General features: G+C 35.3%; 6 protein-coding genes across 7 annotated transcripts in view; 3 read left to right on the top strand and 3 right to left on the bottom strand.

The window, feature by feature from the left end:
- Nucleotides 1–2,628: 2,628 nt before the first annotated feature.
- On the top strand, nt 2,629–18,194 carry LOC129570247 (cartilage oligomeric matrix protein). Its single transcript, XM_055449788.1, is given in 22 exon segments — nt 2,629–2,957; nt 6,713–6,811; nt 6,997–7,060; nt 7,136–7,589; nt 7,592–7,772; nt 7,880–8,116; nt 8,188–8,251; nt 8,321–8,442; nt 8,843–8,937; nt 10,105–10,272; nt 10,344–10,500; nt 10,600–10,692; nt 10,750–10,859; nt 10,925–11,075; nt 12,991–13,029; nt 13,094–13,137; nt 13,220–13,283; nt 14,378–14,444; nt 14,526–14,635; nt 16,647–16,824; nt 16,908–17,005; nt 17,075–18,194. Coding segments are annotated over 21 exon segments (3,408 nt in total). The 5' UTR covers nt 2,629–2,957; nt 6,713–6,714; the 3' UTR covers nt 17,890–18,194.
- Nucleotides 18,190–19,357, bottom strand: LOC129569890 (60S ribosomal protein L24). Its single transcript, XM_055449110.1, has 4 exons — nt 19,244–19,357; nt 18,895–18,970; nt 18,504–18,751; nt 18,190–18,397 (listed from the first exon to the last, which is right to left on the bottom strand). Exons 1-4 carry the CDS (start codon nt 19,246–19,248, stop codon nt 18,259–18,261), a joined length of 468 nt encoding a protein of 155 aa, XP_055305085.1. The 5' UTR covers nt 19,249–19,357; the 3' UTR covers nt 18,190–18,258.
- LOC129569889 (protein disulfide-isomerase A5-like) lies at nt 18,983–22,376 on the top strand. 2 transcript variants are annotated; one of them, XM_055449108.1, is made up of 8 exons: nt 18,983–19,381; nt 19,919–20,145; nt 20,223–20,433; nt 20,504–20,936; nt 21,002–21,370; nt 21,440–21,639; nt 21,708–21,879; nt 21,972–22,376. In XM_055449108.1, the coding sequence occupies exons 1-8, from the start codon at nt 19,295–19,297 to the stop codon at nt 22,229–22,231; spliced, it is 1,959 nt and encodes a 652-aa protein (XP_055305083.1). In that variant the 5' UTR covers nt 18,983–19,294; the 3' UTR covers nt 22,232–22,376. The 2 variants fall into 2 exon arrangements, with proteins under 2 accessions (XP_055305083.1, XP_055305084.1); XM_055449109.1 differs by having other exon boundaries at nt 19,380–19,844.
- A 199-nt stretch (nt 22,377–22,575) lies between these two features.
- Nucleotides 22,576–26,709, top strand: LOC129570237 (DNA-directed RNA polymerase I subunit RPA2). The gene is made up of 8 exons (XM_055449778.1): nt 22,576–22,816; nt 22,921–23,493; nt 23,564–24,312; nt 24,374–24,770; nt 24,877–25,526; nt 25,600–25,738; nt 25,799–26,374; nt 26,449–26,709. Exons 1-8 carry the CDS (start codon nt 22,748–22,750, stop codon nt 26,662–26,664), a joined length of 3,369 nt encoding a protein of 1,122 aa, XP_055305753.1. The 5' UTR covers nt 22,576–22,747; the 3' UTR covers nt 26,665–26,709.
- Nucleotides 26,710–26,770: 61 nt separating this feature from the next.
- Nucleotides 26,771–27,730, bottom strand: LOC129570083 (uncharacterized). Its single transcript, XM_055449482.1, has 2 exons — nt 27,279–27,730; nt 26,771–27,192 (listed from the first exon to the last, which is right to left on the bottom strand). The coding sequence occupies exons 1-2, from the start codon at nt 27,598–27,600 to the stop codon at nt 27,092–27,094; spliced, it is 423 nt and encodes a 140-aa protein (XP_055305457.1). The 5' UTR covers nt 27,601–27,730; the 3' UTR covers nt 26,771–27,091.
- The window catches only part of LOC129570246 (uncharacterized), a 7,279-nt gene continuing 7,225 nt past the window's right edge, over nt 27,714–27,767 (bottom strand). Inside the window, exon 3 of the mRNA XM_055449787.1 lies at nt 27,714–27,754. Coding sequence (XP_055305762.1) covers nt 27,714–27,754 — 41 coding nt within the window. The remainder of the gene's footprint in view (nt 27,755–27,767) is intronic.

The following is a 27,767-nucleotide window of genomic DNA, read 5'->3' as shown; positions in this document are numbered from 1 at the left end:
TTAAACTTGAACAAGTAAACTGTGTTTGACTAAGTGATTTGTTTCCACACAAATTCAGGACAGTGTTTAAGTTTTAACACGCCGTGATTTAATAAACATTGAAGGTTGAGATCTTCGTACATATAGAAATGATTTTCTTCGGTTCAGCTTCAATTTATACTGTTTTTCCGAATTGGAAAATATTCGTAATCACTATAACATCTACAAGCAAAACACTCGCTCTGCCACCGTACAATGTTCACCAAGTCGAACGCTTGATTCTGCGTAGTTTGGTGAGTTCAACATGAACACGAGTATCGTAGCACATGGAAAATGCGAACTGAACGAAATAGGGAAAATTTAATGTAAGTAATTTAGAACCGAAAAAATGCGCTAAAATCATTTTAATCTTTGTACAAACAACCCAATTGGAAATTCAGTTAATACAGTTTAGAAAATGAAAATTTGCTCTCGTAAGGTCAATGCGTTGAAAATATCATTTGAAGAAAATGACCATTTCAATTGAATCATCGTGAACAATACACTGGACATTTGTCACATGTCATCGATGAAAGGAGCAATTTCGAATAAATATTGCAAACCATAAATAAATATCGAATATGCAAGAGAATAAAACTAATTGTTCAACTTTTTGCGCTTTCGACTCTATGCTTTCTGCTTTCTTGTTTACTTTTTCCAACAATATCATTTGAGAAAGGCACAACCTTCGTTTAGGATTACGTTTATTCTATTCTAATAAAGAATTCAAGTCATATGCTCAAATACTGTAACGTATCTCAATTATTTCGAAATCGCTTGAGAAATGGTTGCGCAATTTTGTTATTATTTATGTTGATAGAAATTTATTCTTATTGAGTTTCGAAATATAATATGAACTCTTACATCTTATCTCCAACATACATTCAGTATATATGTATTTTCCACATGTGTATTTGGTGCTAAAGGACAGTAAACGAATCGGTACAACGGGTATGTTTGATTAATTGGAGTGATATGTCACATATTGATTCAATAAAGCTGAATATACTTATGGCCAGAAAATAACAATTGTTGGCATGTCATAAAAAGAGGGAAAAAAAAGAAACTTCAGAGGAAAAAACGAAAGGTTGCTTAAATTGATAGCCATTCCATAGAATCAACAGTTTTTTACACTAAATGCCTTAGCCTTATTCAATACAACTCAATGCCCATTAAAATAGTGGAAATGGGTACTTGCATCTTCAATTTCATAATTTGTATCAAAGCAGCCGACAAGACTAAACATGTTACTAGCGCGTTCTATATTTTATTGATTCCAATACATCTGTGATAGTGATTGAAGAGAAACATGAATCATGTTTCCATTTTATTATCTTTTCAATTTTATTCACTACTCATCTCTATGCTTCAGTCTCATTCTCACTTTATTTGAAAAATGTTTTTGCAGGAATGAAACATAACGAAATCCTGATCTTATACAGATTCATAATTTTAGTCTGGTAATTTTATAATCATCTACAATTTCTGTAGATTTGTAGAAAAAATCTGATTACAAATTTCATAGTCACAAATCTTTTCGAACGGAATACTGCATGTTTTCCAAAAGGACTGTGCTTTTGCGTCAATTTCATTATTATTATTGCTATAATGAGAAAGCAGAATATCGCAAGCAGCCTCAGACAGTTTATGCTGAAAACACGTGGGCGCAAAGAATTTACAATCATTGTAGCTCAATTGTTTGCTTTGTATAGGGAAGGCATGAAACCACAGCCAGAAAGTGTTTGCCAATATTCCTTTCGTTTTCGTGGTGTTCTTTGTCATGTTTATATTTTAGTCAAACGTATTCTTTTACAGTCTCCGTAGGCTATCTTCATATAGTTTTTATCCAAAATTTGTGCTTAGTTCCAAAGAAAATATCAACTTATATTTAAAAAAAAGTCTTAACAATTTGATTTGAATGTGTTTGAATAAAAACGCATAATTTTTTATGATTCAATAATATATAATTTCGCCTCCATTGTTTATACAAAATAGTACTGTAGTAAGGAGCCGCTTCGATATCGAAAACCTCACAACAATATCATGATTCATCTCAATTAAGATCATTGAATAAACATTTTTGAGAGAGGGAACGAGAAAGCCACAATATATACATATATATGAAAACATTCATTTGAATACAACTAAGCGTGTGCAGATACATACGAAAAAAAAAACGAACGAATAAAAGAAACGAACAATTTAAAAGAAAGAAAAAGATCGGTCGCGATGCGTAGGATGTTTTATTCACATTGATATATTTTTTCCGTTTCTTTTTTACCTAGACGATACATGTGATCGGCAAATTATCTCCTATACACTGCGCTTAGTGAATTTTTTTTCTCGGTCGAACGCAATATTCTTAATTCTCTGCTCTCCACACCATTCATTAGATTGTTTTCATATACACAATGCGTTGAATGCATGCACGCCAATTGGTATGGCTTACACCAAGAGACAAACGTGTCTGTGTGACTGTTTACTATGATATAAGGTGTTGAAACTTCAACAGCAACATAGCACACAAGAGTAAATTAACATCACGTTTTGTGTGTTTAAGATGTAAACAGATCCGAACAGAGACGTATGAATTCAGTGTTAAACCGCGAGTCGAAGCGTTAAAACGTTGGAGGAAGATCAAATCAGAGCACGAGTTTCGGAATAAAACTGTTAAACAGTTTTTTTTATTTGATTTTTCGGAAATTCCAAAGACGGTTATAAATCATTTTGTAATCTTTGTATATGCTTCCTGTTAATTAAAATTGACGGTGTTTACGAATTTTAGTGCTTACTTGGAATTCCAAAAAATTGACTGTTTTTATCTTCTTCTTTTTTTGGAAAAATGATGTATAAACAAAACTTAAAATATTGAAAAAGTGAATACGAATTAAAGAAGATCATTATTATTGGATTAACAAAACTTACAACGCAAAGGAAAGGTACATTGGATATGCGTACTCTGGAATCAAAATAAAATTTCTACTTTAAAATGAACAATTTCCGTTAATTTGTCGTTTTTGGTAATGAAATTACGTGCGAATTTGGTTTCAATCATCCTGTGGATATTTGTCAAGTTTTTGAAGTAAAACATTTTCAATTCATTGATCCAATTCAATTGTACATTGACTTGAGTTTTTAAGTCATCAATTACTTGAATGCAATCAATATTTGGACCTATTCTGGTGGTTTACAATAAGTTTTATTTCGTGTAGGAAAAAAACCTGATTTTTTTTTACTTGTGCTTTGTGTGCAATCTGTAAAACTTCAACGCTCAACCTTTTTAAGTTCCATTCGCACACTCATTCAAAGAGGCATGCATATACGTCGCGGCTGCTGTTAATTTATATTTCAAATTGAAAATCTTGTTTCCATTCGAACTGATCTACGTTTGTGTATAGGCACTCATAAGAAAGACTTCACTCCGCTGTTTCAATGAATCAGTATTTCGTTTGGTTTTAAATCCATAGACATTGGCCATATGGGGCGAAAATTAAATGTAGCGCCACCCCATATGTATATTTTTTTATACCGTCAACGAATTTCGATAGATTTACATGGAAATTATTGATTTTTAAACTTTCGGGCTATGCTTTACATGTGCAAATCTTGTAGCCACTGTTATTTTGAATTGATATATTCATAAAAGCGCTTCAAATACGGTCATCAACAACTTAGCTACTACATATAGTTAGTGTGTCATACAATCTCCAAATGTTATCTATATGGTATTTTTTGCCTTTTAACAACGCTATCTGAATCATAATCGAATTGCTAAAATCGTTCACTAAAAATGAAATTTATTCAGTGACAACATATTTAATAGTTTTTTGAGTCAAAGTGTCGTCAATAGTACCTGTTATTCATTTTCTGAATAAGCATCGGACGAAACTTAAACAATAGTCAATGGCCAATGACGAGAGACAACAGAAAAAAAAGTTAAGCCTCGCTATCCACTATCTAACAGTCTCCGAATATACGCATATGATGTTAGTTAAGATCTTCTAATGGCTACTAAAAATTCCAACTTTGCATTTTCTCGAACAATGAAGATTTGCATATATCACGATAAAAAGATTTTCAGACGAATCGCAATACTGCTCATATAGAATATAATAGAAAATAATAATAAATTTGTTCTTTTATTTTCTTCGTAAACATTTGATTGACAAATATGGAAATGGTACAAAAAAATTCCAGAACATTATACGTGAAAAATTGATGTAACGAATATCTTAAGAGAATTGAAAATATTTTAATTCAAATTTCTCAATCGATCAATCAATCAATCTAAACAAATATAGCTTCAGTTAATGAACAAAAGAAGTTGTCCAAATATAAACAATACATATTTGGGACTCATGGTTAATATTCACAAAAAAAACGTAACTTGTGTGTATAATTATGCATCTTTTTGAACATGTAAACTTTATTATGTTATGTTGTGGAAGCGAACACAATCTCCTAATTGGCCAAATATTTGCTCATTATCCAAATGATTAAATATTGATATTTAAACCTCGAAGCAATACTTTCTTCGCTTGAAAATATAAATAACTGTTTTGCACGTTATTGGTTTTTTGGTTTCAAAAAACGTTTCGTTCCAACAAACATATTTCAGCTCAAACAATTCTTGAGCGTAACAAATGAGAACTGCAAAGCAGCCTACACAATCTTAATTATAATTATTATTTTAGTGACAGTGCATGAACCAGTGTAGGAAGTGTCATTCTTCGATTTAATCCAGTTTCAATTGATTTTCAAAGTCGGCCTTGTTCTGATTTCCATCTGGTTTTACCAATTATAGCGTTTAGCTGACATACCTATGGAAATAAATACCACTCGGTCTGAGTCGGATTCCAAAATAAATGTGACAGGATTTATAATATTTAGACTTGAGATCGACCAAATTAAAATTCTCGTCCAAATATACCTGAATCTTTGACGCCGGCATACATAATATTTGAGTGAAAAGAACAAAACAGCACGATCCTTTGTTGCATTCAGGTCTACGGTGTTAAATCTATAAATTAGACATTTCAAACAATGTATTTCTAGTGAACAACACGAAACAATAGAATACGTCTCGTACGATACCTTGGCAACGCCACCTCCAATAAAAATTATTTCGTGCATTTTACATTGATTTTGTTTGCCGCAGTCATGTGAAGCTGTCAATTACAAACAAATCCAAGATGATTTTTATGTGATAAGACAATGATTGGCACCAATGATTTCAGTTTTATTATATTCCACAGCCGAAGCCGGAATTTTTTTTACTCACACAATACATGAGTGTGGCCAATAAAAACTATGAAAGTAAAAGATAAATGTTGTCAAATGCGGCGAGATGAAAAAAAAACAGCTCGTTTTTTTTATTAATACCTCTTGTGATCGCTTCTCTAATCCATTTGTTAGTTTTTATGAACTGTATCTAATTCTGTCATACACACTGGACAAAAAAATATTTGGTTTTGCCATCAAACCATAGCATGGTGGCCCACAAGGAGGGTCCTTAAAAATATCAAAGAAACAATATCCAAGAGCATTGAATAAAGACAAGGTTTGATTTCAGTATGAAGAAATGATCATTTCTTGAGCAGCGTCTCTTAAGTAGAAAACCACAAAGCGAAGGAGAAGCGAAGAAAATAAATCGGTATGGCCGAGTCGCTTATAAATTACAATCAAAGCATTTCAACACGCGAAACATTTCAAACATTATAGATAAAAACAATTTATTAACGCTTAAAGTTGGTGTGGAGTACCCGAAAAAGTGTCATTCATTCTCACAAAAACTCTACCGGTCGAGATAAATATTTTGAATTCCATTTAACTGTAAGATTTATGTTTAACATTATGTTAATGATAATATGATTATAGACACATAGCAGAGAAACGCTAGCAACAGCAACAGCAAAGAAATGAGAAGAAGAAATGTGCGTTTTTTTCTTCTTCTTCAAAACTGAAATGCACCTCTCAATTCTGTGTTCCGATTCATTTAAATCTTCTGAAGTTCATGAATCAAAACAACATAGATTTTTACTCTCATAAATAAGCTATGAATAAAATTTAAAAATAAAAAATGTTTTCGGGTCGAGGGAGTGGTCACGAACAAGTGTTGTAGTATTATACACTTTTTCGTTTTCTCTTTTACATTGAGCATCAAAGATACGACGAAAATTAAATGTTATGTCGCGGTGCTAGATAGAACCAGAGCAGAACGATCGTAAAATTAATGAATTCAAAAATCGAAAGGGCATTTTACATGTTCAACTATGAGATCGAATATATATTCAAAGCGTTTCACATTCGATGTAACTGCAAATTCATATTCGTTTAGTAAGAAGTTTTAAGATCGATATTATTAATTCATCTTGATTCATTGATTCATCATTTCAATAAAGATCGTTGAACTTTATCACTATGCACTAACACAGTACTTTTAGGTGTGAAAATGTTCTTAAAACTCTTTCACTGATTTGTGATAGATACAAAGGGATAAATAGAATATCTATCATGTTCATATTCGGGTAAAATTCAGATAGTTCGAAGCTTTAAATACCGATTTGAAAAATTCCCATCGACAAATCTGCAAACATTGAAGCATTTGTCTAAAGAAAGCAATTTTATTGTAAAGAAAAAACTCAACATTTGAATATCTCAAATGACATACAAATGATTTTCTTTCTCATTTCAGAAATGTGGAGATATTTGGCAAACATGCGAATACTTTTAAGTGTATTTATCCTGTTTCTGTCGGTCATACATCTGAATCATGCCCTATCACTAGATTCAGGTAATGATTATATTGAGTCTAATTATGCAAAATCGAAATTCTTCGTTGTTGATAGCTTTGAACTATACTTGAACAATTTTTATATTGTAATTTTTTAATTCAATATTTTCTTATGTCCATAAGTGATTCATTGAAAGTCATGTCGACAATTAAATTTAACTTAATAACAAATATCAATTTTTCAGCTTCATCAACTGAATTAGAACAATTTATTAAAGATGATTTTGTGGTTTCAATGCGGCATATTAGGTAGGTCATTTTATCAACGAAAAGCATTCGACAATTGATAGTTAATTGACTTCATTGACTTTTTACCGATAATAGACCTCGAAGAAAGTTTCAAATTGCTGTTGAGGCCCTGTTCATGATTGATTTTCCATCTTTGAAACACAAATTCTCATTCTTCTTGGACCGAAAACAGATGAGGGTAACTTTAGATGTTGCATCAAACTCGATTATTCATTCGAAGCATTTCAATGTCCCTAACATAAATGAAACATCGATAATTCGATCCCTGGCATTTCATTTCCACGAAAACACTGTTACGTTGTACGTTGATTGCAATGAGTCCGCAAAAGTGGATATCGATATTGGTTTAAGTAAACTGTATTTACAAATGGATGAACCAATTTTGAAATTATTCCGGGAACGTAAATATCCATTGCATTTTGACACAACCATTCAGTCTGCATTTAATCGTGCCAACTGTCAGAAAGGCGCACACAAACACAACGGAAAGCGTTACAATAGAAACAAGCAAGTCGATCGAGGTAAGGCTTAGAAAACTTTTCCGTTACATGTACTATAAATCGGCATAAATATTGATTTTCAGAGCGAAATAAGAAACGTGACATTCGAAACTGGTATCAATCGGCTAATGATCGATATAACGATGCAATTGAAGAGAAACCTCGTGAATTGCGACGTGGTGATATCCCCATTTTGCATGGCGATTGTGACGGTATGTGTTTGAATTTTATTGGGAAATTATAATAGTGCAGTGGTTTTCATTTGTATTGGTGTTCAATAACATCGAAAATTTTTTACGTTGCATATTTCCGTCAATAGACATTATGTCAAAGGCAATTCAAGACCTATTAGCACTTGTGAAGCTATTACGAGAAGAAGTTGCACATCAAACCAACGAAATAAATCATTTGCGTCGTTTGATTGAAAACTGTGCTGGATGCCGGGAAACAACACCATTGATAACTAAAGAGAATTGCGACAATTCGAATCCGTGCTATGAAGGCGTACAGTGCCATGATTCATCAAATGGAGTGCGATGCGGTCGATGTCCCTCAGGTAAAGGGAAATTCCTGTTGAAATTTTTTGAAAAAAATGCCAACGTGAAAATCTTGTTTGAATCGTTTAAGGTTACGTTGGCGACGGAAAGTCATGTAAGCCAGGAGTTACTTGTAATGATCGTCCTTGCTTCTCGTGAGTTGAACTCTTCAAGATATTTATACCGAGTTTATGTTAAAATTTCTTACATTCCTCTTATAACAGCGATGTCGACTGCTTCGACACGGTAGAAGGTGCACAATGTGGAGCATGTCCGTCGGGTTATTCGGGCGATGGTACCCACTGTGTACTATTAAATGCATGTCAGAGTGACCCATGCCCAACAGGTAGTACAATTTGTGCCTCAGTAGTTTGCTCTTCTTCAAAATCAATTCACAGGCTTCACTCAGACTTCTAACTTTAACATTTTCACTGCAATAACGTTCAAATAACACTTTTCTTCTCGTTCTGTTGTGCATCCAAAGCAATTTATTATTTTATATATGCAATTATTCTGTATTTTCATTTAATAAAATTTATTTTATACTTATTCATTTTTGTAACGGGCTCAGCCACATATATATCGCCGAAAACCAATCAGGTGTACTAAATCTTTCATCATCACAATCGTCATGTACATATTGTTCCAGTCGAAAGATAATTCACATTTCCATGTTTGCAGTAACATTCAAATGAAACGACCATCATATCAAGTATCAATTTTTCTTCTCTCGAAATATTCAACAGGTTCCGATTTCGTTGCTTCAGGACAAACTTTGCAGTCTTTGTATCACAGCCATCAAAAATCCGAGTATTCTTCATCTCGCAAAATGACCTCATCCGCTACACTTTATTAAATTCCTGAAAGATGTTTAGAGAGATTCAAATGTTTAGAGCATTATTTCATACAATCTGGCCTTTAAATTATACATAAATTTTGAAATTGATCGCAACTTAAATGGGCAAATCTAAGGCAGCTACTCTATTTGAATGATTTTGCACATTAGTATGTAACGGAACGTGTTGGCTAATTTTCTTAATATGTTGTTGAAAAAAAAAATCGTTCACTTTTCAGTATATGATTAGGATAGGAAACATATATGGATAAAAACCATTGCAACAAAAACAATTGTACAATTTTGTGAAATAATTCCTACTTTAGAAAAGACTAGAAAAATCCTTAGATGCATTTAATTGTGTCGCTAATTTTGCTCAAAGTTTTCGTTAATACTTTTTTCTCTGAATTATCCGTTAACATTAAGTGCGAGGTAAATGCTCTCAAAATAACATTTGTTAAAAATCAATTTGATTGTGTTGATCTTTTTGGTGTGGTGAAATTACGAACAAATGCATGTCGAAAAAAACTAAAATCCATAACATGTTTGATGATGATGACGATGATGGGTTCAATTGCGGAAAACATAATTGACTCCATTCCCGTGTGAAAAATTTGTGACTGACTAGCCAGCCGCCTAATTTCGGACTTTTTGGCTGACTATCACTGACTAAAAGTGATTATCTCAAACAAAATATTCGACTGTAGTCAACTTCAGTTATAGTCATATAGTAGCCAAAAAGTCCGAAATTGGACGACTGGATGAAAGAATAACTAAAAGTGACTGTCAGTCACTTTATTTCCACACGGGTTATTAAATAATTTAAAAATATCAAAAATTTATCAGCTGCTTATGTTTGGTTTCTTTCTACGACCAACTAAACTTATTATATTTTACTTGTGTACTTAATTAATTCGATACGAAAATGGAAAAGACAATAAATTTTTGATATAACAAATCGTATGCGAAATCGTTTTTATTTTAAATCTCTACCTCACTAAATGAAAACTTACTAACACTTTACACATGGAGTTTCAAAATAGTTGACATGTAAATAATATCTAAGAAATTGTGGTGTATTCAGCTGTTTAGCCTTGGAGAATTGAAAACTAATAAACAGACTTTTGTCTGAAAAAATATACCGTTTTGAACTCTTGGATATATAGACCATAGAGAGGATTACTCCATGTTTTCAACTGCACATTGTCGATTTATTTATTTTTTTTTCAAACAGATGCTGAATGCACGACCATTTCCATCCCACCATTTTATAGATGCGCGTCATGCCCATTGGGTTTCAAAATGAATAGTAATCGAACATTTTGCGAAGATATTGATGAGGTATTAAGCAACGTCGTATTCGAATTTCGAGTCAAATAAAAAATATTAAAATCTTTCCCCTAAATCGTTAGTGTATTCACCACAATCCCTGCGATCCGTTAGCAAAATGTGTCAATGAAGCTCCTGGTTTTCGATGTGAACCTTGCCCTGATGGCTTCGATGGAGTGCACGCCAATGGATACTATGCACAGTCAATTACGGAAGATTACGATAATCAAATTTGCACAGGTCAGCTATAGTGATACATATTCAGAATGTTCCAGAAAAATCGGTTTTCATTTCGATTTCTTCAATAATCGAAAATACCATTTTACTATGATACTTTAGATATCGACGAGTGTAGACTTGGTCTCGCGAATTGTGGATATAATTCATTTTGTGAGAACACTTTGGGATCATATTCATGCCATTGTAATGAAGGTATACACATTCTAACTTCGTGGGTGAAATGAAAATATAATAATTTTTTTCTCTTAGGTTTTATCAAAGCCAACATCAGTTCTGGTTGTGATGCTATGCCAAATATTTGTCCCGATGGAATTATATGCGATAAAAATGCTTTTTGTAAGCATATTGGCGGTTTACGTGTAAGCTCCGATGTGATCATGAACAAAGAACATGCTAATTTTTATAATTATATCGGTTTGAACAGTTCCAGTGTGTTTGTAAAATTGGATTTGGAGGGGATGGTACAATGTGCGCACCCGACAGTGATTTAGATGGATGGCCAGACCACAGCTTAAATTGCACCGGTGATAATATGCGTTGTAAAGCAGACAATTGCCTCTACATCCCAAATTCAGGTTACAGTTGTGCATTGATATCAAAATATTTTAATACTAATACTGGTATCAAGATTTTATCTCACTATCAAAATATTACACAGTCCGACGCGAGTTTTTTTCAATTTGGCACATGAGCCGAATAAGTGCCAGGCGATAGTTTGGGCCGCCCTGAGTTCATAATGGGCCATGGTTTTGGGTAAAGGTGCTTCGGCCGGTAATTAGACTGAGAAAAGGCTGGAAGGAAATATTCCAACCCTGCGTTGTAAATGTTGTCATTGCAGATGATTTTGTGAATTGTCCAACCATGGTTGGAATATTGATAGCATTGTCGCACTTGTCAAATTCCAACCATGGTTGGACAATTCACAAAATCGTCTGCAATGACAACATTTACAACGCAGGGTTGGAATATTTCCTTCCAGCCTTTTCTCAGTTTAACGACTTTGAGCGTTTCTGCATTTCAGGAGGGACGAATTTCTTGATGAAACTTTTTTTTAAACCAATACTCCGGTAATTATCGGTTTTTTACCTATCTATTCAAGAAGTAGTTTGTTCAAACGATCACGCAGAAGCGATTGTATACTCTCACAGCTACAATATGTTTCAGAAAATGGGTTGAAATGGGTAAAACTCGTGAAAAATGACATAGATAGAGAATGAATAGACTTGGTCATGTCGGTACTCAAAATGATCGTAAGGGATCATATTAGAAGTTCAAAGGTAGCAAAAGCAGAAATTTTTGGCTCTATGGGAAGATTTAGCCATGGAACCGAAACTCATGCGCGTCATTCGCTCATTTGGTTTGAAATAATCGTATATTTCGACACTAAAACCATACAAAACTCTAACAAATGCAACTTTGAAACGATTTTTCATCAAAAATTGAGTGGATATAGAGTCTATATTATAGACCCATAGCAGGTCATTGTACATAGGTTCTGACACCAAAAATTTCAGGGGGGGTCAAACCAAAAATTCCTTTGGGGGTCAAAAAAATCAATTCTATCTAGTGTCAAATCATTTTCATAATCAATCCATTCTAACTAGTGTTAATGTTTCCTTCGCAGCAAAATTGAGGAGCAAAAAAAAGGTCCTCACTTTCGAAAATCGATTCTATCTAGTGTAAAATCATTTTCATAATCAATGATGAGTAAAAAAATCCATTCTATCTAGTGTTAATGTTTCCTTCGCAGCAAAATTGAGGAGCAAAAAAAAGGTCCGAAAATGGCAATGGGTCCGAAAAAAACGTTGGGGGTCAAATTTTGCCAGGGGGGGTCAGGATCAACGAGATCAGACTATGTCAGAACCTATGTTATTGTTCAAGGGTTTTCTTTACCATAAATGTAATTTTGTATCAATCTTTCAATCAATCGATAGTTTTATGAAGAAATGTCGATTTTAGAACAAATTTGTAGGAAAACCGGTGTTCAAGTGTTCAAGGAGCCATTTTTTTTGACGAAAAAATGGTAGTTGTCGAAAACAAAAACATCGTAAAGAATTGAACCATTTTTCTAACACCACTGACAAAAAAATTGAAAAACATTTTTTTTCCACTGAATCCACCCCACCAACTTATCAAAACGAAATATGAGGTTTATCTGGGCTCGCCAGCAACTAAAATCTGACATTCATATGTTTTCAAAAGTTGTAAATGTCACTCAAGGGTAAAAATTGACTATTTTTCCTCATTTTACACGAATTTTACCCATTTCAACCCCTCCTGAAATGCAAAAACGCCTAAAGTCGTTAATTACCGGCTGAAGCACCTTTACCCAAAACCATGGCCCATTATGAACTCAGGGCGGCCTAAACTATCGTCTGGCACTTATTTGACTCATGTACCAGATTTAAAAAAAAACACGCGTGGGACTTTTTATTAATATCGGTATTAAGATGATATTGACATATCGCATTTTGTGCAACTGTAATTCAGGTCAAGAAGATGCAGATCATGATGGAATCGGGGATTCATGTGAGTATTCAATAGCTGGTTTCATTTAATCGTACTACTATTTCATTTCTTTGTTGAACATTAGGCGATCCTGATGCTGACAACGATGGCATTTTGAATGAAGTTGATGTAAGTTTTATATGTTTAATTTTAAGTTTACTAATAAATTAAATAAATCAATGTAAATACTAATTTATTTTAATTTTTGAAGAATTGTAATTTATTATTCAACCCGGATCAACTCGATTCGGAACAAGAGGGGGGAGATAAACATGGTCAGTCAATGAATTCGTTTGAAGAACTAGGATTATTAGACTGCTCAAAAAATAAAAAGTTGTCCGTCATCCCAATTCCCCGGCCAGTTTGGAAAAATATACCTCGAAAAAATAGGTTTGGCGCGAAGAAATGGGTTTGGCGCATATGGGTACCATATAAAATCAGAAAAAAACGATTTCTACCTATGCTGTCCTCAAACTTATAGTATGGTCCTTTACGAACATTCTGGGTGCCAACATGACCAAGTCGAGACATGTTTTCACCTATTTCTTGCCTCATATTCGATTTCAACTCTAAAAAAATCTACTTTTGTTCAGAAAATTTCTCAAATATACACTTTTCAGTATTAATGTCTTGGTAAAAAGTTATGTTTTGACAAAAATAATGGGAGTCTTCTCAGACAAGAACTCTTGTAATTGATTTTTCAAAGTACCTCCCGAACAAAAGTTACGTTTTTTATGGATTTTTGTATGAAATTTTTTCAGAAATCGTTTGCTTTCATCTGTCAAATCGAAGCCCATAGTCTTGATTTGATAGTTTTTGTCCGAAATTTCTCTTTTATGTGTAAATAAATTCGCACCAAATTTCATCCAAATCGCAATCTGGCAAGTACTTAAATGTTTGTATAGGTTCTGGCTAAACGGCACAAGTCTAAAACTGAACAAAAGTCCCCCACCTGGGTGACTCGTAGAGCAAGAAATCTCAAAAATGCAGAAAAATTGCCATTTTTCTAGTCATTTTACACTGTAACTAGACCAGAATGCTGATTCAAGGGCTAACGTCTCGGTAAAAGTTACAGATATTGACAAGCCAAACAAAACCTCATCATCAGTTTTTGTCAAAAGTTGGATGGAAGAATGGAATCGGTCGAAATGTTGCGATCTAAATGGCTTCCGAAATCGCTGTCATGAAAAAATTGATATGGGGCTTGCGTCCTCTGATTTTATATGGTACATATATGCGTTCTTTGCGCCAAACCTATTTTTTCGAGGTATATTTTTCGAAACTGGCCGGGGAATTGAGATGAGGGACAACTTTTTATTTTTGGAGCAGTCTACAGGATTATGCATTAATATTCATTCTGATTTTTCAGGTGATGCATGTGACAATTGTCCAACAGTTTTAAATACCGATCAAAGTGACAAAGATCAAGACGGAAGGTGCATTAAACATAACATTTGATATTTTTACATTAGGAATGCATTATTTTTACTAATGAAATTTAAAAAAACACGCAACAGAGGAGATGCGTGCGATGAGGACATAGATGGAGACGGAATTTTGAACGCAGATGACAATTGCCCATATGTTTCGAACGAATTGCAGACTGACCAGGATGGTGATGGAATAGGTATTTGCGATATATTATCACGACCATTCACACGAAATCGACCAAGAATTGGATCGACCCGCTCCGAATTGGCTGAAAATTTGCATGGAGTCTTGATTTCGGTAGAAAATGAGAAAACCAAAATCTTAGGCCTGTAAGTGGCCCACATTTCTGAGTTCATCCAGTGTGAATTTTTCGAAAAATTGAAAAAAAAAAAAATCGAAAGAAAATGGGGCTGCGGCAATTGAAAACTAACTAAGAAGTAGTTGACACATTGCCAAAATACTGGTACCGTTGGAAAGGGAATCGATGAGGCTACAAAAGCCGCCCAGTAACTTATCCTCTTTGACCCCGGAAAATGGGTTCAAAGTATAAAAAGTGAAATATCTCAAACGGCGATTTTTTGTTTTTTTTGCGCTTATGTCGCGCCGCTTCAGATAAGCAAATAAAATTTCGTGTAAATTCCAGCCGATTTTGTGTATTTGGCCTCGGAAAGTAGATCATATCTTATTTTTCAGCCTTTTTGTGGAAAAAATGGTCGAAAATGACCTGATACGATGTTTTGACTGGAAAAACTGCTATTTTTTCGTCAAATTACATGAAAATATGACCATTTGAACATCGATTTACCTATAAATTTTGTCTGAAACCGACATTTCTTCATAGAACAAACGAATGGTCGAAATCTGCATACAAAATCAAACTTATGGCATAGAAAAATTACCTATGGTGGTATGCTATGAGTCTATTTCCACGTAATTTTGGACAAGGAATTGATCTAGAACTATCTCAACCCTGTCTGAAGGGTGTAAAGGTCGAAAAATGGCCCTGTTCCAGCTTATGTTTTCAATTCGCAATATTAGATGCAGAAAATCACCTTTTCTAATTTCTAAAACACAGGTCAAAATGGAACAAAAATTGGTATATTTTGGTTTGTTTCGCTAAAGAATAAAAACCATTAACGATGAGAATCCGAAAAATGCATTTTTGAAGTAAAAAAGGTGATTTTCTGCATCTAATATTGCGAGTTGAAAACATAAGCTGGAACAGGGCCATTTTCCGACCTTTTACACCCTTCAGACAGGGTTGATATAGTTCTAGATCGATTTCTGGTCCAAAAATACGTGAAAATAAACTGATTGCAGGCCATCATAGGTGGGTTTTCTATGCCACAAATGTGATTCTGTATGCAGATTTCGACCATTCGTTTGTTCTTTGAAGAAATGTCGGTTTCAGACCAAATTTATAGTTAAACCGATGTTCAAATGGTCATATTTTCATGTATTTTGACAAAAAAGCAGCAGTTTTCTCAGATCAAAATGTCATAAGAGGCCATTTTCGACCATTTTCCCCATAAAAACGGTGAAAAATGACATATGATTCACCTACCAAGGCCAAGTACACGAACTGAATGGTGGTTACACACGAAATTTTATTTTCCTATCTGGAGCGGCTTGACATGATCTATCTTTTGACTCAGAAAAAAAACGTGTCAAAAAAACCCCACTCTTTTGTGATATTTCACTTTTTATACTTTGAACCCATGTTTTGGGACCCCAATGGGGTTGGAGGGAGTGGGTTACTACTTCTTAGTTAGATTTCAATTTGCGTAAACCATATGGGTATAGCAAAGACCATAAAATATATGTATTTCATCAAGTTTATCAAGCTCTTTCCAAGTTTATGCATAGTGTCGGTCTTTTGTTCAAGCTCTACCATCTAAAATAATTTACGGGCACAACGTTAGATGGCGTTTTTTCTGGTCAGAAAAGTTGCAATATCCCTTTGGCGCAAACCCTTTTTTCGATTTCTTCAATTTTTCGCAAACTGGGTGAACCCAGAAATGTGGGTCACTTACGGTCCTAAGATTTTGGTTTTCTCGTTTTTTATGGAAAACAAGACTCCAAGCCAATTTTCAGCCAGTTCGGCGACCCCACATTACAACTCTTCTCTGATTTCGTGGAATTGCCGATTTATTATCACTTGATTTAACTTAAGAAAAGAAATTACTAAACGGTAAAAATTTCTATAGGAGATAAATGTGATAACTGCATTCTATCACCCAATTCGCAATCGGATATAGATGACGATTTGGTAGGGGATGCTTGCGATAATAACATAGACCGAGATAGAGATGGTATACAGTATGGGGTTGACAATTGCCCTAAAATAGCAAACTCCGATCAATTAGATACTGATGGTGACGGCAGGTATGTATATTTCTGCAATATTTGAATTGTTGATGGTTTATTTTGATGCAAAATGAAAAAAAAAAACAATATTTATAACATAGAGGAGATGCTTGTGATGATGACGCTGACAACGATGGCATCCTAAATGTCCATGACAACTGTCCAATTGCGTACAATCCCGACCAGATTGATTTAAATCGTATGCATGTTATCGCATAGATTCTTTCTTCAATGTTTACTAACCTTCAATTCTATTACTCTTATCTAGAAAATGGAATCGGAGACGTTTGCGAAGACGATTTCGATTTGGACAGGGTTCCAAACAACCTTGATAATTGTCCGAACAATTCAAAAATTTTCTCTACGGACTTTCGCACATACCAGACAGTTGCGCTTGATCCTGTCGGTGACTCACAAATTGATCCCCGCTGGCAAATTTACAACCAAGGTGCCGAAATTGTGCAAACAGAAAATTCTGATCCAGGTCTAGCGGTCGGCTATGATGCATTTGGTGGTGTTGATTTTGAGGGAACATTCTTCGTTGACACAGAGATTGATGACGATTATGTGGGATTTGTATTTAGCTATCAGAGTAATAGCAAATTTTATTCCGTAATGTGGAAGAAAAACATACAAACATATTGGCAGGCTACACCGTTCCGTGCATCAGCCGAGCCGGGTATTCAATTGAAATTAGTAAACAGTCACACGGGACCCGGTCAAATGTTGAGGAATAGTTTGTGGCATACCGGCGATACCAAAGATCAAGTGAAATTACTATGGAAAGACCCGCGTAATCTTGGATGGAAAGAGAAAACTGCTTACAGATGGTTGCTTTTACATCGCCCGAAAATTGGACTGATACGATTGAGAATTTTTGAAGGTGAAAATATGGTCGCAGACTCAGGCAACATCTTTGACTCAACACTCAAAGGAGGTCGGTTAGGTGTGTTTTGTTTCTCGCAAGAAATGATTATCTGGTCTGATCTCATATACCGATGCAACGACCATCTCCCGAAGACTATTTACGATGAGATTCCACCGCATATTCGTTCCGAAGTAGAAATCGATACGAGAATATAGACACTAACCTATTTAATTTTCAAAAAAGACGAACTACAGCAACCGTTCAGAAATGTGAGCTAAAATAGTCATCGAAATATTTCAATTTCCGTAGTTCTTTTTTCGTTACGCAGCACTTTGAGTTCGTTTATCCCAATATATATGCACAAAGAACTATTCATAGAAAAAATAAACAGTATTAACTTTTCAAAAGACACTTTGGTTTTCTGAACATTTGCTGCAATTCAACATTTAGCAAATAGCGTTTCTTTCCGGCAGATATGCGTTTGAGTTGTAGTTAAAGTAAATAAAAGCCATTCATTTAACGTTGAAGTGTTTTCATTTCGGTGTTTATTTCTTCAAAGTCATCATATAAAGCGCAAAATAACTTTAACGTTTGCCTCCGACTCGTGGTGCAGCCTTTTGAACGTTCTTTGCTGCTTTTTGTTTTTGTTGTTGTTTCTTAGCTGGTGCTGGTGCGGTGGATTTCTTGGCTGCACGTGTGGCCTTCTTTTGCTCTTTAGCAGCTCTAAAAAAGTTAGACAAAGGAGAATTGGAAAGCAGGCGATTAATTTTCAGTTTCATGAATAAGTAGTGGAACACATGGTGTTTGTCACGATAGCTTGTTCACTTACTTGATAGCTTGTTCACGTTGAGCCTTACGAACTTCTGGTTTCATGTTACGCTTAGCCAAAATTTCGGTCAACGATGCACCGACAATAGCACGTTGGAACTTTTGTGTACGGCGAGTACGTTTTTTGGCAGCTTCTTCTTCGATGCCCTTCTTATGTTTGCGTCTGTAAAGTACTGTCCATGTTACTTTACGCGGGTTTCTCTTCATCAAGAATGAACGCTCGCATTTTTGGTTGAGGAAAGTGAAGGACTGAAATTTCGAACAGAAATCACAATTTAGAAAAAAATATTTTCGAAACTATTTCATTCACTATTCCAATGTTCAAATGACACATACACAGGCTGTGTGATTGAGAAGGAACATAACCTTAAAAATCCACCGAAAACACTCACCTTTCCATCAACTTTGACCAAGGTTTTACCATGGCCTGGGTAGATTTTGTAACCACTGAATGCGCACAAACCGATCCTGTAATGAAATAACACAAGGTACAGTTAATATTTTATTCCAAGTTCGAACAGTGAATGTTATTGGTGTCAGTTCGGTGGATATTGGCTGTCACAGAAACAACTTTTTAAAAATCACTATTTTTTGTTAGAAAACTCATTTTGAAACCAAATCTTTTATATTCATTCAATATTTCGGTGTTTAATGTATCAAACGCAATGGAAATTTATTAAAATAGTGCAATGATGATTGAAATAAATTCAAAAAACTTATACTACAATTTGTTTCACGTACTTCATCTTGCTGTGTTGTTACCAAAAAGAACTTATAACCGGAAGATAATGGATGAAAAGGCTTCAAATTTTGACATTTGCAACGATTCTTCATTCCGGACACATGTTGGCGCTGCTATCGCTAGACAATAATCCATGGGTGCGTTCCCGAATATACTGTTATTCAGTTCAATTTATAAATAATTCCTACATATTTCTCGAATAATATGAAAAAGAAAAACACATTTAAATACTTTTCAATAATTTTGGAAGTTGAACTATAAATTACTTTTCATTTATTTTGAAAGTTAAGCATAAACTTTTGTGTAAACTATGTTGCGACGTCCAAATGACAAGCGTATCCGAAATAGTGAACACATCTTCTCAACGATATGGCTTGAAAACGTCACCAAATTGTTGTTGCTTTCTAAACATTTTTTAAGAGAATTGTTGTCAAAGCTTGTTAGTAGTTAGTTTGCTGATCTTCAAAAAGCCGACAAAGCCGTAGAACAAATGATTTCGTTTTCGAACAAAAATTCTTATTAGATTCACTTCTTGAAATTAACTAGTTGTTAAAGTATTTATTTAGATTGAAAATGAAAATATTATTTGGTTTATTTCTGGTAATTCATTGGATATTTAAATCAAAATTTACCACCATATAGGATATTTACCAGCGACATTATCTCCTTTTTAGGTTCACCTGGTATTAGCTCAATCAAAAGTGAAACACAAAAGTGTTCTGATTGACAATATTAGTGATTATAAAGAATTGAAAAAACTGTTTCGAACCAAGAACAATGTGTTGGTCCTTTTCACCTCTAATCCCACCAAAGAAGCTCAAAACGCTGTCAAGGCTCTAGATGAAGCAGCTCAAACAGTGAAGGGAGAAGCAACGGCAGTACATATCGATTGCTCTTTGAGGTATTATAACTTTTGTTGCTGTTCATACGATCCAAATATTTTAATGGGGTTTTACTTTTTCTGTCATAATTCTACAGTGCCGAAACAAAAAAGCTGTGCAAAAAAATTAAAGTCGCTCCCAATTCAGTGATGCTGAAACATTTTAAGGATGGAGAATTCCACAAAGACTATGATCGTCAAACAACTGTTTCGAGTTTCACTAATTTTCTGCGTGATCCAACGGGTGATTTGCCCTGGGAAGAAGATAAATCGACTGGGGCCGATGTTCTACATCTAAACGACTCGGATGTAAGAATTTTTCAAAAATTCTCAACATTTTTTTTCAGATTGGAACACTAATCGAAAGCTGTCATTTTAGATGCTAGTTAAAATATTGAAAAAAGAGGTTCGACCACTTCTGATTATGTTCTATGCACCTTGGTGTGGCTTTTGCAAAAAGTTGAAACCAGATTATTCTGCTGCTGCTACAGAGCTAAAGCCTGACTATGTATTGGCTGCTATGGATGTAAATAGACCGGAAAACTCAAAAGTGCGTCGCATGTTCAATATTACAGGCTTTCCCACAACAATCTATTTTGAAAATGGGGCACAAAAATTGGTTTATGAGGGCGAAAACAACAAAGACGGGATAGTTTCATTCATGAAAAATCCGAATGCACCTCCTGCAACAAAACCCAAAGAAGCAGAATGGGCTTCAGATCCAAATTCGGAGATCGTTCACTTGTTGTCCAGTAACTTTGATTCAGTGCTCGTTGATGAAAAATCGGCTTTGGTGATGTTCTACGCTCCGTGTAAGATATATTAACTCATGTAAAATAAAAAAGCTACCAATTTTGTTAATCTATTTCGTTCAAAGGGTGTGGACATTGCAAACGGATGAAACCCGAGTATGAGAAAGCGGCCGTATTGATGAAAGAAAAAAAGTTGCCGGGTATTATAGCAGCCGTTGATGCAACAAAAGAACAGGGCATCGGCAGTAAATTCGATGTGAAAGGTTATCCCACCGTGAAATATTTTTCAAACGGAGAATTTAAATTTGATGTAAATGTTCGAGATGCCGATAAAATAGTCGAATTTATGAAAAACCCCGCCGAACCACCACCACCTCCTCCACCGGAGAAGCAATGGGAAGAAGAAGAGACCAATGTGGTGCATTTAGATGAGAATAACTTTAAAGTTTATTTGAAAAAGAAGAAACATGCTCTGGTTATGTTTTATGCGCCTTGTAAGTGATATTTAAACATGCGAAAATAAGTAACTGTCCGCTCATGGGTTAATCAATTTCATTTCAAAGGGTGTGGACATTGCAAACGTGCAAAACCAGAATTTGACAAAGCAGCCGATTCGCTCAAGGATGATCCACGCATTGGAGTAGCTGCTGTTGACTGCACCAAGCACAATTCGATCTGTTCGGCATATTCAGTCAAAGGATTTCCCACAATCAAATACTTCAGTTACTTGAAAACTGTTCGAGAATATAATGGAGGCAGAACGGTGAGTATCGAAATTTCTTCCGTGTATTTCAAAATCATGATATATTTCAATAATAACAAACATCGCAGGCTGACGACTTTACGAAGTTCTTATCCGATCCCGATGCTCCACCTGAGAAACCTAAAGCTGAAGAATTTGGAAAATATCCTGGCTCAGATAGTATAATAACATTGACTGACAGCAATTTTCATGAAACCGTTGAGAAAATCGATAACTTTTTGGTCATGTTCTATGCTCCATGTAAGATTTGATTTGTTACTTCATTTGTGGAATTCCAACATAATTTTTTTTCTTTTATTCATCTTTTTTTTCTATTTATTGCAATCATCAAGGGTGCGGTCATTGTACGAAAATAAAACCACAATTTTCAGAAGTCGCTCAACGAGTTTCAAAAGATAAAATCGGTATGCTTGGTGCTGTTGATGCTACTGTTCATGAAAATGTAGCCCAGAAATTTGATATCAAAGGTTTTCCAACGTTGAAACTGTTTCAAAAAGGCTCTTTCAAGGTCGATTACAATGGAAAGCGAACTGTCGATGATATATATAAATTTATGAAATCTAATAGCATCAAAAACAAGGATGAACTGTAAAATATGAGCATCATTTTGGGGAAATGTCTATTAACAATAATGTTAACACAAATCACATTTTTATAAACATTATATTTTTTCTAGATAATAACAAATCCGTTAACTCAATGAACAAACGAAAATAAATGGAAATATTTAAACCGAACATTTGATGATTTTTTTACTGAAATTTTTTCAACAGATACAATTTTGACCATTATTTGTCTAATTTCCTGCATTTTAAATGCCATAAAATGTAATAGTTCACAAGTGGGTCGGTCCTCCCTCTATCGATTTTAACATTTATTCTTATCATCACGGTATTGTTTATTTCTCACTGAATGGTTTGAAATAAGCGGTTTATTGCTATTCAAAGCGAGCGTTATAAATCGAATGCATCGAATTTTGACAGTTATATGTCAAAAGTGGAAGTGTCAAACAAGAAACGTCAGATCGACTTGTACATGTGCGTTCAAGTTTAAAAAAAATGTGTTTGGTACATTTTTGAGCAAGAAGTAGTGATAACTGCAAACAAAAATGAAAGAAGTTCCAGTCCTAACAAATTCCAAAAAAGAGTTCATCAATCCGAAGTCTCAACAAAATAAAGTAATTTCTTGAACTTTTCGACCAATTTGAGTTTTAGAAAAATATCGTTTTCAATTGTTTTGAATGAAGAATACATAACCATAATTTGGTGTTATTTTTGTTAGATTTTAGGGTCGTTAGGTGCTCCTCATGTAGATTCATTTAATTATATGCTGGACGAGGGATTGGCTGATTGTGCAAAACACATTCACCCGGTAGAATTTGAGATTCCCAGTGGGGATCGTGTGAAATTGTTCATAGAGAGCATATCTATAGCACAGCCGCAAGTTCCAGCATCATGTATTTCAGCACGTAATAAAAAGATTTATCCGACCGAATGTAGACAACGGGCAGGCACCTACACGGGTGCTTGTACAGTGGGTGTTGGTTGGGCTGTAAATGGCGTTTCCAAACCTACAGTGGATAAATCCATGGGTGAGATTCCTGTTATGCTTCGGTCCAAAGCGTGTAACTTGAATGGATTAACGCCCGAACAGCTTATAAAACGAGGTGAACACGAAAATGAGTGGGGAGGATATTTTGTGATGAAGGGTCATGAGAAATTGATCCGTATGCTGTTAATGACACGGAAAAACTTTCCAATTACCGTTCAACGTAACACATGGAAAGATCGCGGACAACATTTCGGAGATATTGGTATTATGGTGAGAACAGTACGGACTGATCAAACGGCAACGGTGAGCATTTGACAACATGACGGCACTAGTCAGCTCGAATATTTTCCAAATATTTTGTGATTTTTTCCAGACAAACGTTCTTCATTACCTAACAAATGGTACAGCCAAATTCATGTTCACTTATCGCAAAACATTTTCATTTATTCCGGTGGTTCTTCTATTGAAATCGTTGAAAAACTGCACGGACGAGCACATATACCAACGCCTAATTGCTGGCTATGAAGATGATCAATACTACGACAGCTGTATACAGAAAATGCTGCGCAGTGTTCATGACGAAACTGGAATGCATACTTATGAAGACTGTAAAAAGTATCTGGGTGAAGTGTTTCGTTCGAAATTTTACCATTTACCTGCGTGGAAAAGTCACGAAGAAATCACAGATTATATGCTCAACGAGTGCATTCTTATCCATCTTGATGATCACGATGACAAGTTCGATTTCATTGTGCTGATGACGCAAAAGCTATTCCAATGTGCACAGAATAAATACAAAATTGAAAATTCCGATAGCGTAATGATGCAAGAAGTTCTTCTTGGCGGACATTTATATCAGAAGGTTATTAAAGATCGTGTCGAAAATTGGTTGGAGCAATTGCGATATGCTATCCTAAAACAATCCGAACAAACGAACTTTGTTCCGAATGCAACGAACTTTGTGCAAGCATGCAAAATTGCAGGATCTATTGAAAGGACCGTTTCGAACTTTTTGTCCACTGGAAATTTGGTATCTAAATCAGGATTAGGTTTGATGCAGGCTTCAGGATTAGTGATTATGGCAGAAAACATCAATAGAATGCGATATATGTCACATTTCAGGTAGATCACTGCGATATTTTTCTATTATGATGTGATTTTTAGCGAGTTATTTCAATTACAGAGCAGTACATCGTGGATCATTCTTCGTAGAGATGCGTACAACAGAAGCGCGTCAATTACTTCCAGATGCCTGGGGATTTATTTGTCCCGTACATACGCCCGATGGTTCCCCTTGTGGTCTTCTCAATCATTTGACCATAGATTGTGTGGTTTCTGATTCGCCAAAAACAGCAATTGTCGACAATGTACCACGCGTTCTAGTCAATTTGGGAATGATTCCGTTGAATTCAGCACGAATCAACTATAAAAACCATTTTGTCGTCATGTTGGAAGGAAAAGTAATTGGTCACATAAACAAAATCATGGCACAACAAGTTTGCGTTGAGTTACGTCTTTTGAAAATAGGGGGAAAACAGGTGCCAAAATTCATGGAAATTGTGCTGGTTCCAGATATAAAGGTGATTTAATTACTTTTTTACATTTATTTATTAGTTGGTCATTAGTTGTTAAGCACATGAAGTAAACTTCGAAAAATTACTCACGGTATTGTTTTCCCCCCAAAAGAATGGCCAATTTCCGGGTCTATTCTTGTTCGTTGGACCTGCTCGAATGATGCGTCCCGTTAAAAATTTAAAAGCCAATAAAATTGAATATATCGGTTCCTTTGAACAAGTTTACATGAACGTATGCATTGATGCCGAGGAAGCATACGAAGGCGTAACAACGCACATGGAAATATCGAAGACTGCATTCATGTCCAATCTGGCCAATTTGATACCAATGCCCGATTGCAACCAATCTCCACGTAACATGTACCAATGTCAAATGGGAAAGCAAACGATGGGAACACCAACACACACCTGGCAGTTACAATCTGAAACCAAATTGTACCGTCTTCAAACCCCGGCAACACCGTTATTTAGACCGGTCCACCACGATAACATCGAAATGGATGATTTTGCAATGGGAACCAATGCATTGATTGCCGTCATTTCTTACACTGGCTATGACATGGAAGATGCTATGATCATCAATAAATCGGCTGACGAACGAGGTTTTGCACACGGCAGTATTTACAAGTCTCAGTTCATCGAACTAGATGGTACGAGCTTCTTTGCTCGAAATCCACATGACAAAAAACTAGATACATTCATTGATAATGACGGTCTTCCGTATCCTGGACGAAGAATCAAACCAATGGAAGTTTTATACTGGTAATTTTGCAAATTTTCATTTATAATGCAGATGGTATTCATTTATTATATGGTATGTGTTTTATTTTTTCAGCTTTTTTGATACAAACGAAAGCGTATACAAGACCAAGAAGTACACTGGAAGTGAGAAATGTGTTGTGGATAATGTGAAACTATGCGGTACATTCAATACAGACTCGAAAAAAATTGTTTGCCTAACTCTTCGCGTTCCAGTAAGAACTTATTTGCTATTTGCATAGAAGTGAATTTTACCTGAATAATTATTTTTATAGAGAAATCCAACTGTTGGAGATAAGTTTGCATCGCGTGCCGGTCAGAAAGGTATTCTGTCCCAGAAGTGGCCGGCTGAAGATCTTCCGTTCACCGAAAGTGGTCTAATTCCGGACATTGTGTTCAATCCACACGGTTTCCCATCTCGTATGACGATTGCCATGATGATCGAAACAATGGCAGGCAAAAGTGGTGCATTACATGGCTTTGTACATGATGCAACACCATTTAGATTCGATGAGAAAAACACTGCAATCGATCATTTCGGTCGACTCCTTCAAGCTGGTGGATATAACTATTACGGCACTGAACGTGTATATAGTGGAATTGATGGTCGAGAAATGACGGCCGATATTTTCTTAGGCGTAGTACATTATCAGCGTCTACGACATATGGTCTCTGATAAGTGGCAATGCCGGTCAACAGGTGCCATTGATAATGTGACTCATCAGCCGGTGAAAGGCCGAAAACGGGGTGGAGGTGTACGTTTTGGTGAAATGGAACGAGATGCATTGATCGCACACGGAGCCTCATTCTTGTTGCAGGATCGTCTTTTACATTGTTCTGACAAAATATCGGTGAGTTGAATTCGATTTATTTCGAAAATTCCAACGATGCACGAAATATTTTATGCAAATACTTTTATTTTCAGACCATAATTTGCAAATCATGTGGAACGTTGCTGGGACCAGTTGCAGATATCGTGAAACAAGATAATGATGCAATTAATCGGACTGCAGCTACTTGTCGTCTGTGCAAGGATAAATCGGCGATAGAAAACATTCAAATACCGTACATCTTTAAATATCTTGTAGCGCAGCTCAGTTCTGTCAATATTAATGTTAAAATGAACTTTTCATCAATCTAATAAAAAAGTAACCTCCCAATAAATATGAAAAAGAAAGAAAAAAAACGCTGCAATTGTTTTTATTATTATTTCGTAAAATATCTTTATTTATTATTCATGTGTATATTTCAAGTTTTATGCATAAATCCATCTTACCCATCTAACAATTATCAACCCAAATCCATCCGATTCCAGGCACATATCCAAGGTTGAATACGGGGATAGATTTAACCGTAGAAGTAACCGTCATAGTGATCCAATTGTGCATGGAATGAATGGAGAAAAATTCCATAACGTTAACATCAATACATTCAATACTCTTATTTCAATTGAAAAACAAATCATTTACTTACATGGGTATTTCTGGCCAGTTAATGGGTAAATTCTGGCCTACTATACAACAACAATCAGGCATAGCGGAAATAACATAATGTTATATTTTAATTTTTCAATCATTCAATGTGAATGGCGTGAACGACGATGCATGATGCTGGTTGGATGGCATCTGCAATGTTTCGGGTAACGTAATCCCAAAAAAGTCACAGTGTCCTTGAAAATCATACAAGAAAACAATGAATGATATGTAAATGAAGCACTGCACCTCACATGCAATTCAATTAATATATTATGAGCACCTTTGATCATGATACATTTTGCAGCGGCTATGTCACGATGCCATGTCGTCTTGTGTACTCGTAGCTCAACAACTTCCATCTCACCGGCTGAATTCAATTTCACGTATTCCACGATTTTACTATCCCCATTTACATGCCATATTTTGTGGTAGATCGCTATATTTGGGAGTAAATCTGGGTTTAGTTGATCTGGATGTGGGACATCATTGCCAACCGATGGATTTCCGTTGCCCTCTTCCGCTTCTTTCTCGAGCAAAAAGACTTTCAACTTCTCTTCCCTCATCTTTCGTTTGTTGACCTTGCACACGATCATTGATGGCATTGCTTTTCCCAATTGCGGCCGACAATCATGGCAACCGATGTCGTTTCGTGCGTCGATCAAAACGGCCAAAGCACTTGGCACATGTTTGTGAAGTATAATACTCGTCGACCATATTAACCACACAACCAGGACACTTTTTGTAGCTTCGTATCATCTTCCGATTGCCC

This window comes from Sitodiplosis mosellana, unplaced genomic scaffold, assembly GCF_009176505.1.
Source record: "Sitodiplosis mosellana isolate CC-2019 unplaced genomic scaffold, AAFC_SMos_1.0 Smas_scaffold_47, whole genome shotgun sequence".
NCBI lineage: Eukaryota > Metazoa > Arthropoda > Insecta > Diptera > Cecidomyiidae > Sitodiplosis > Sitodiplosis mosellana.
The sequence above is the reverse complement of the archived record's forward strand: the minus strand, read 5'-3'. Positions and strand labels throughout refer to the sequence as shown.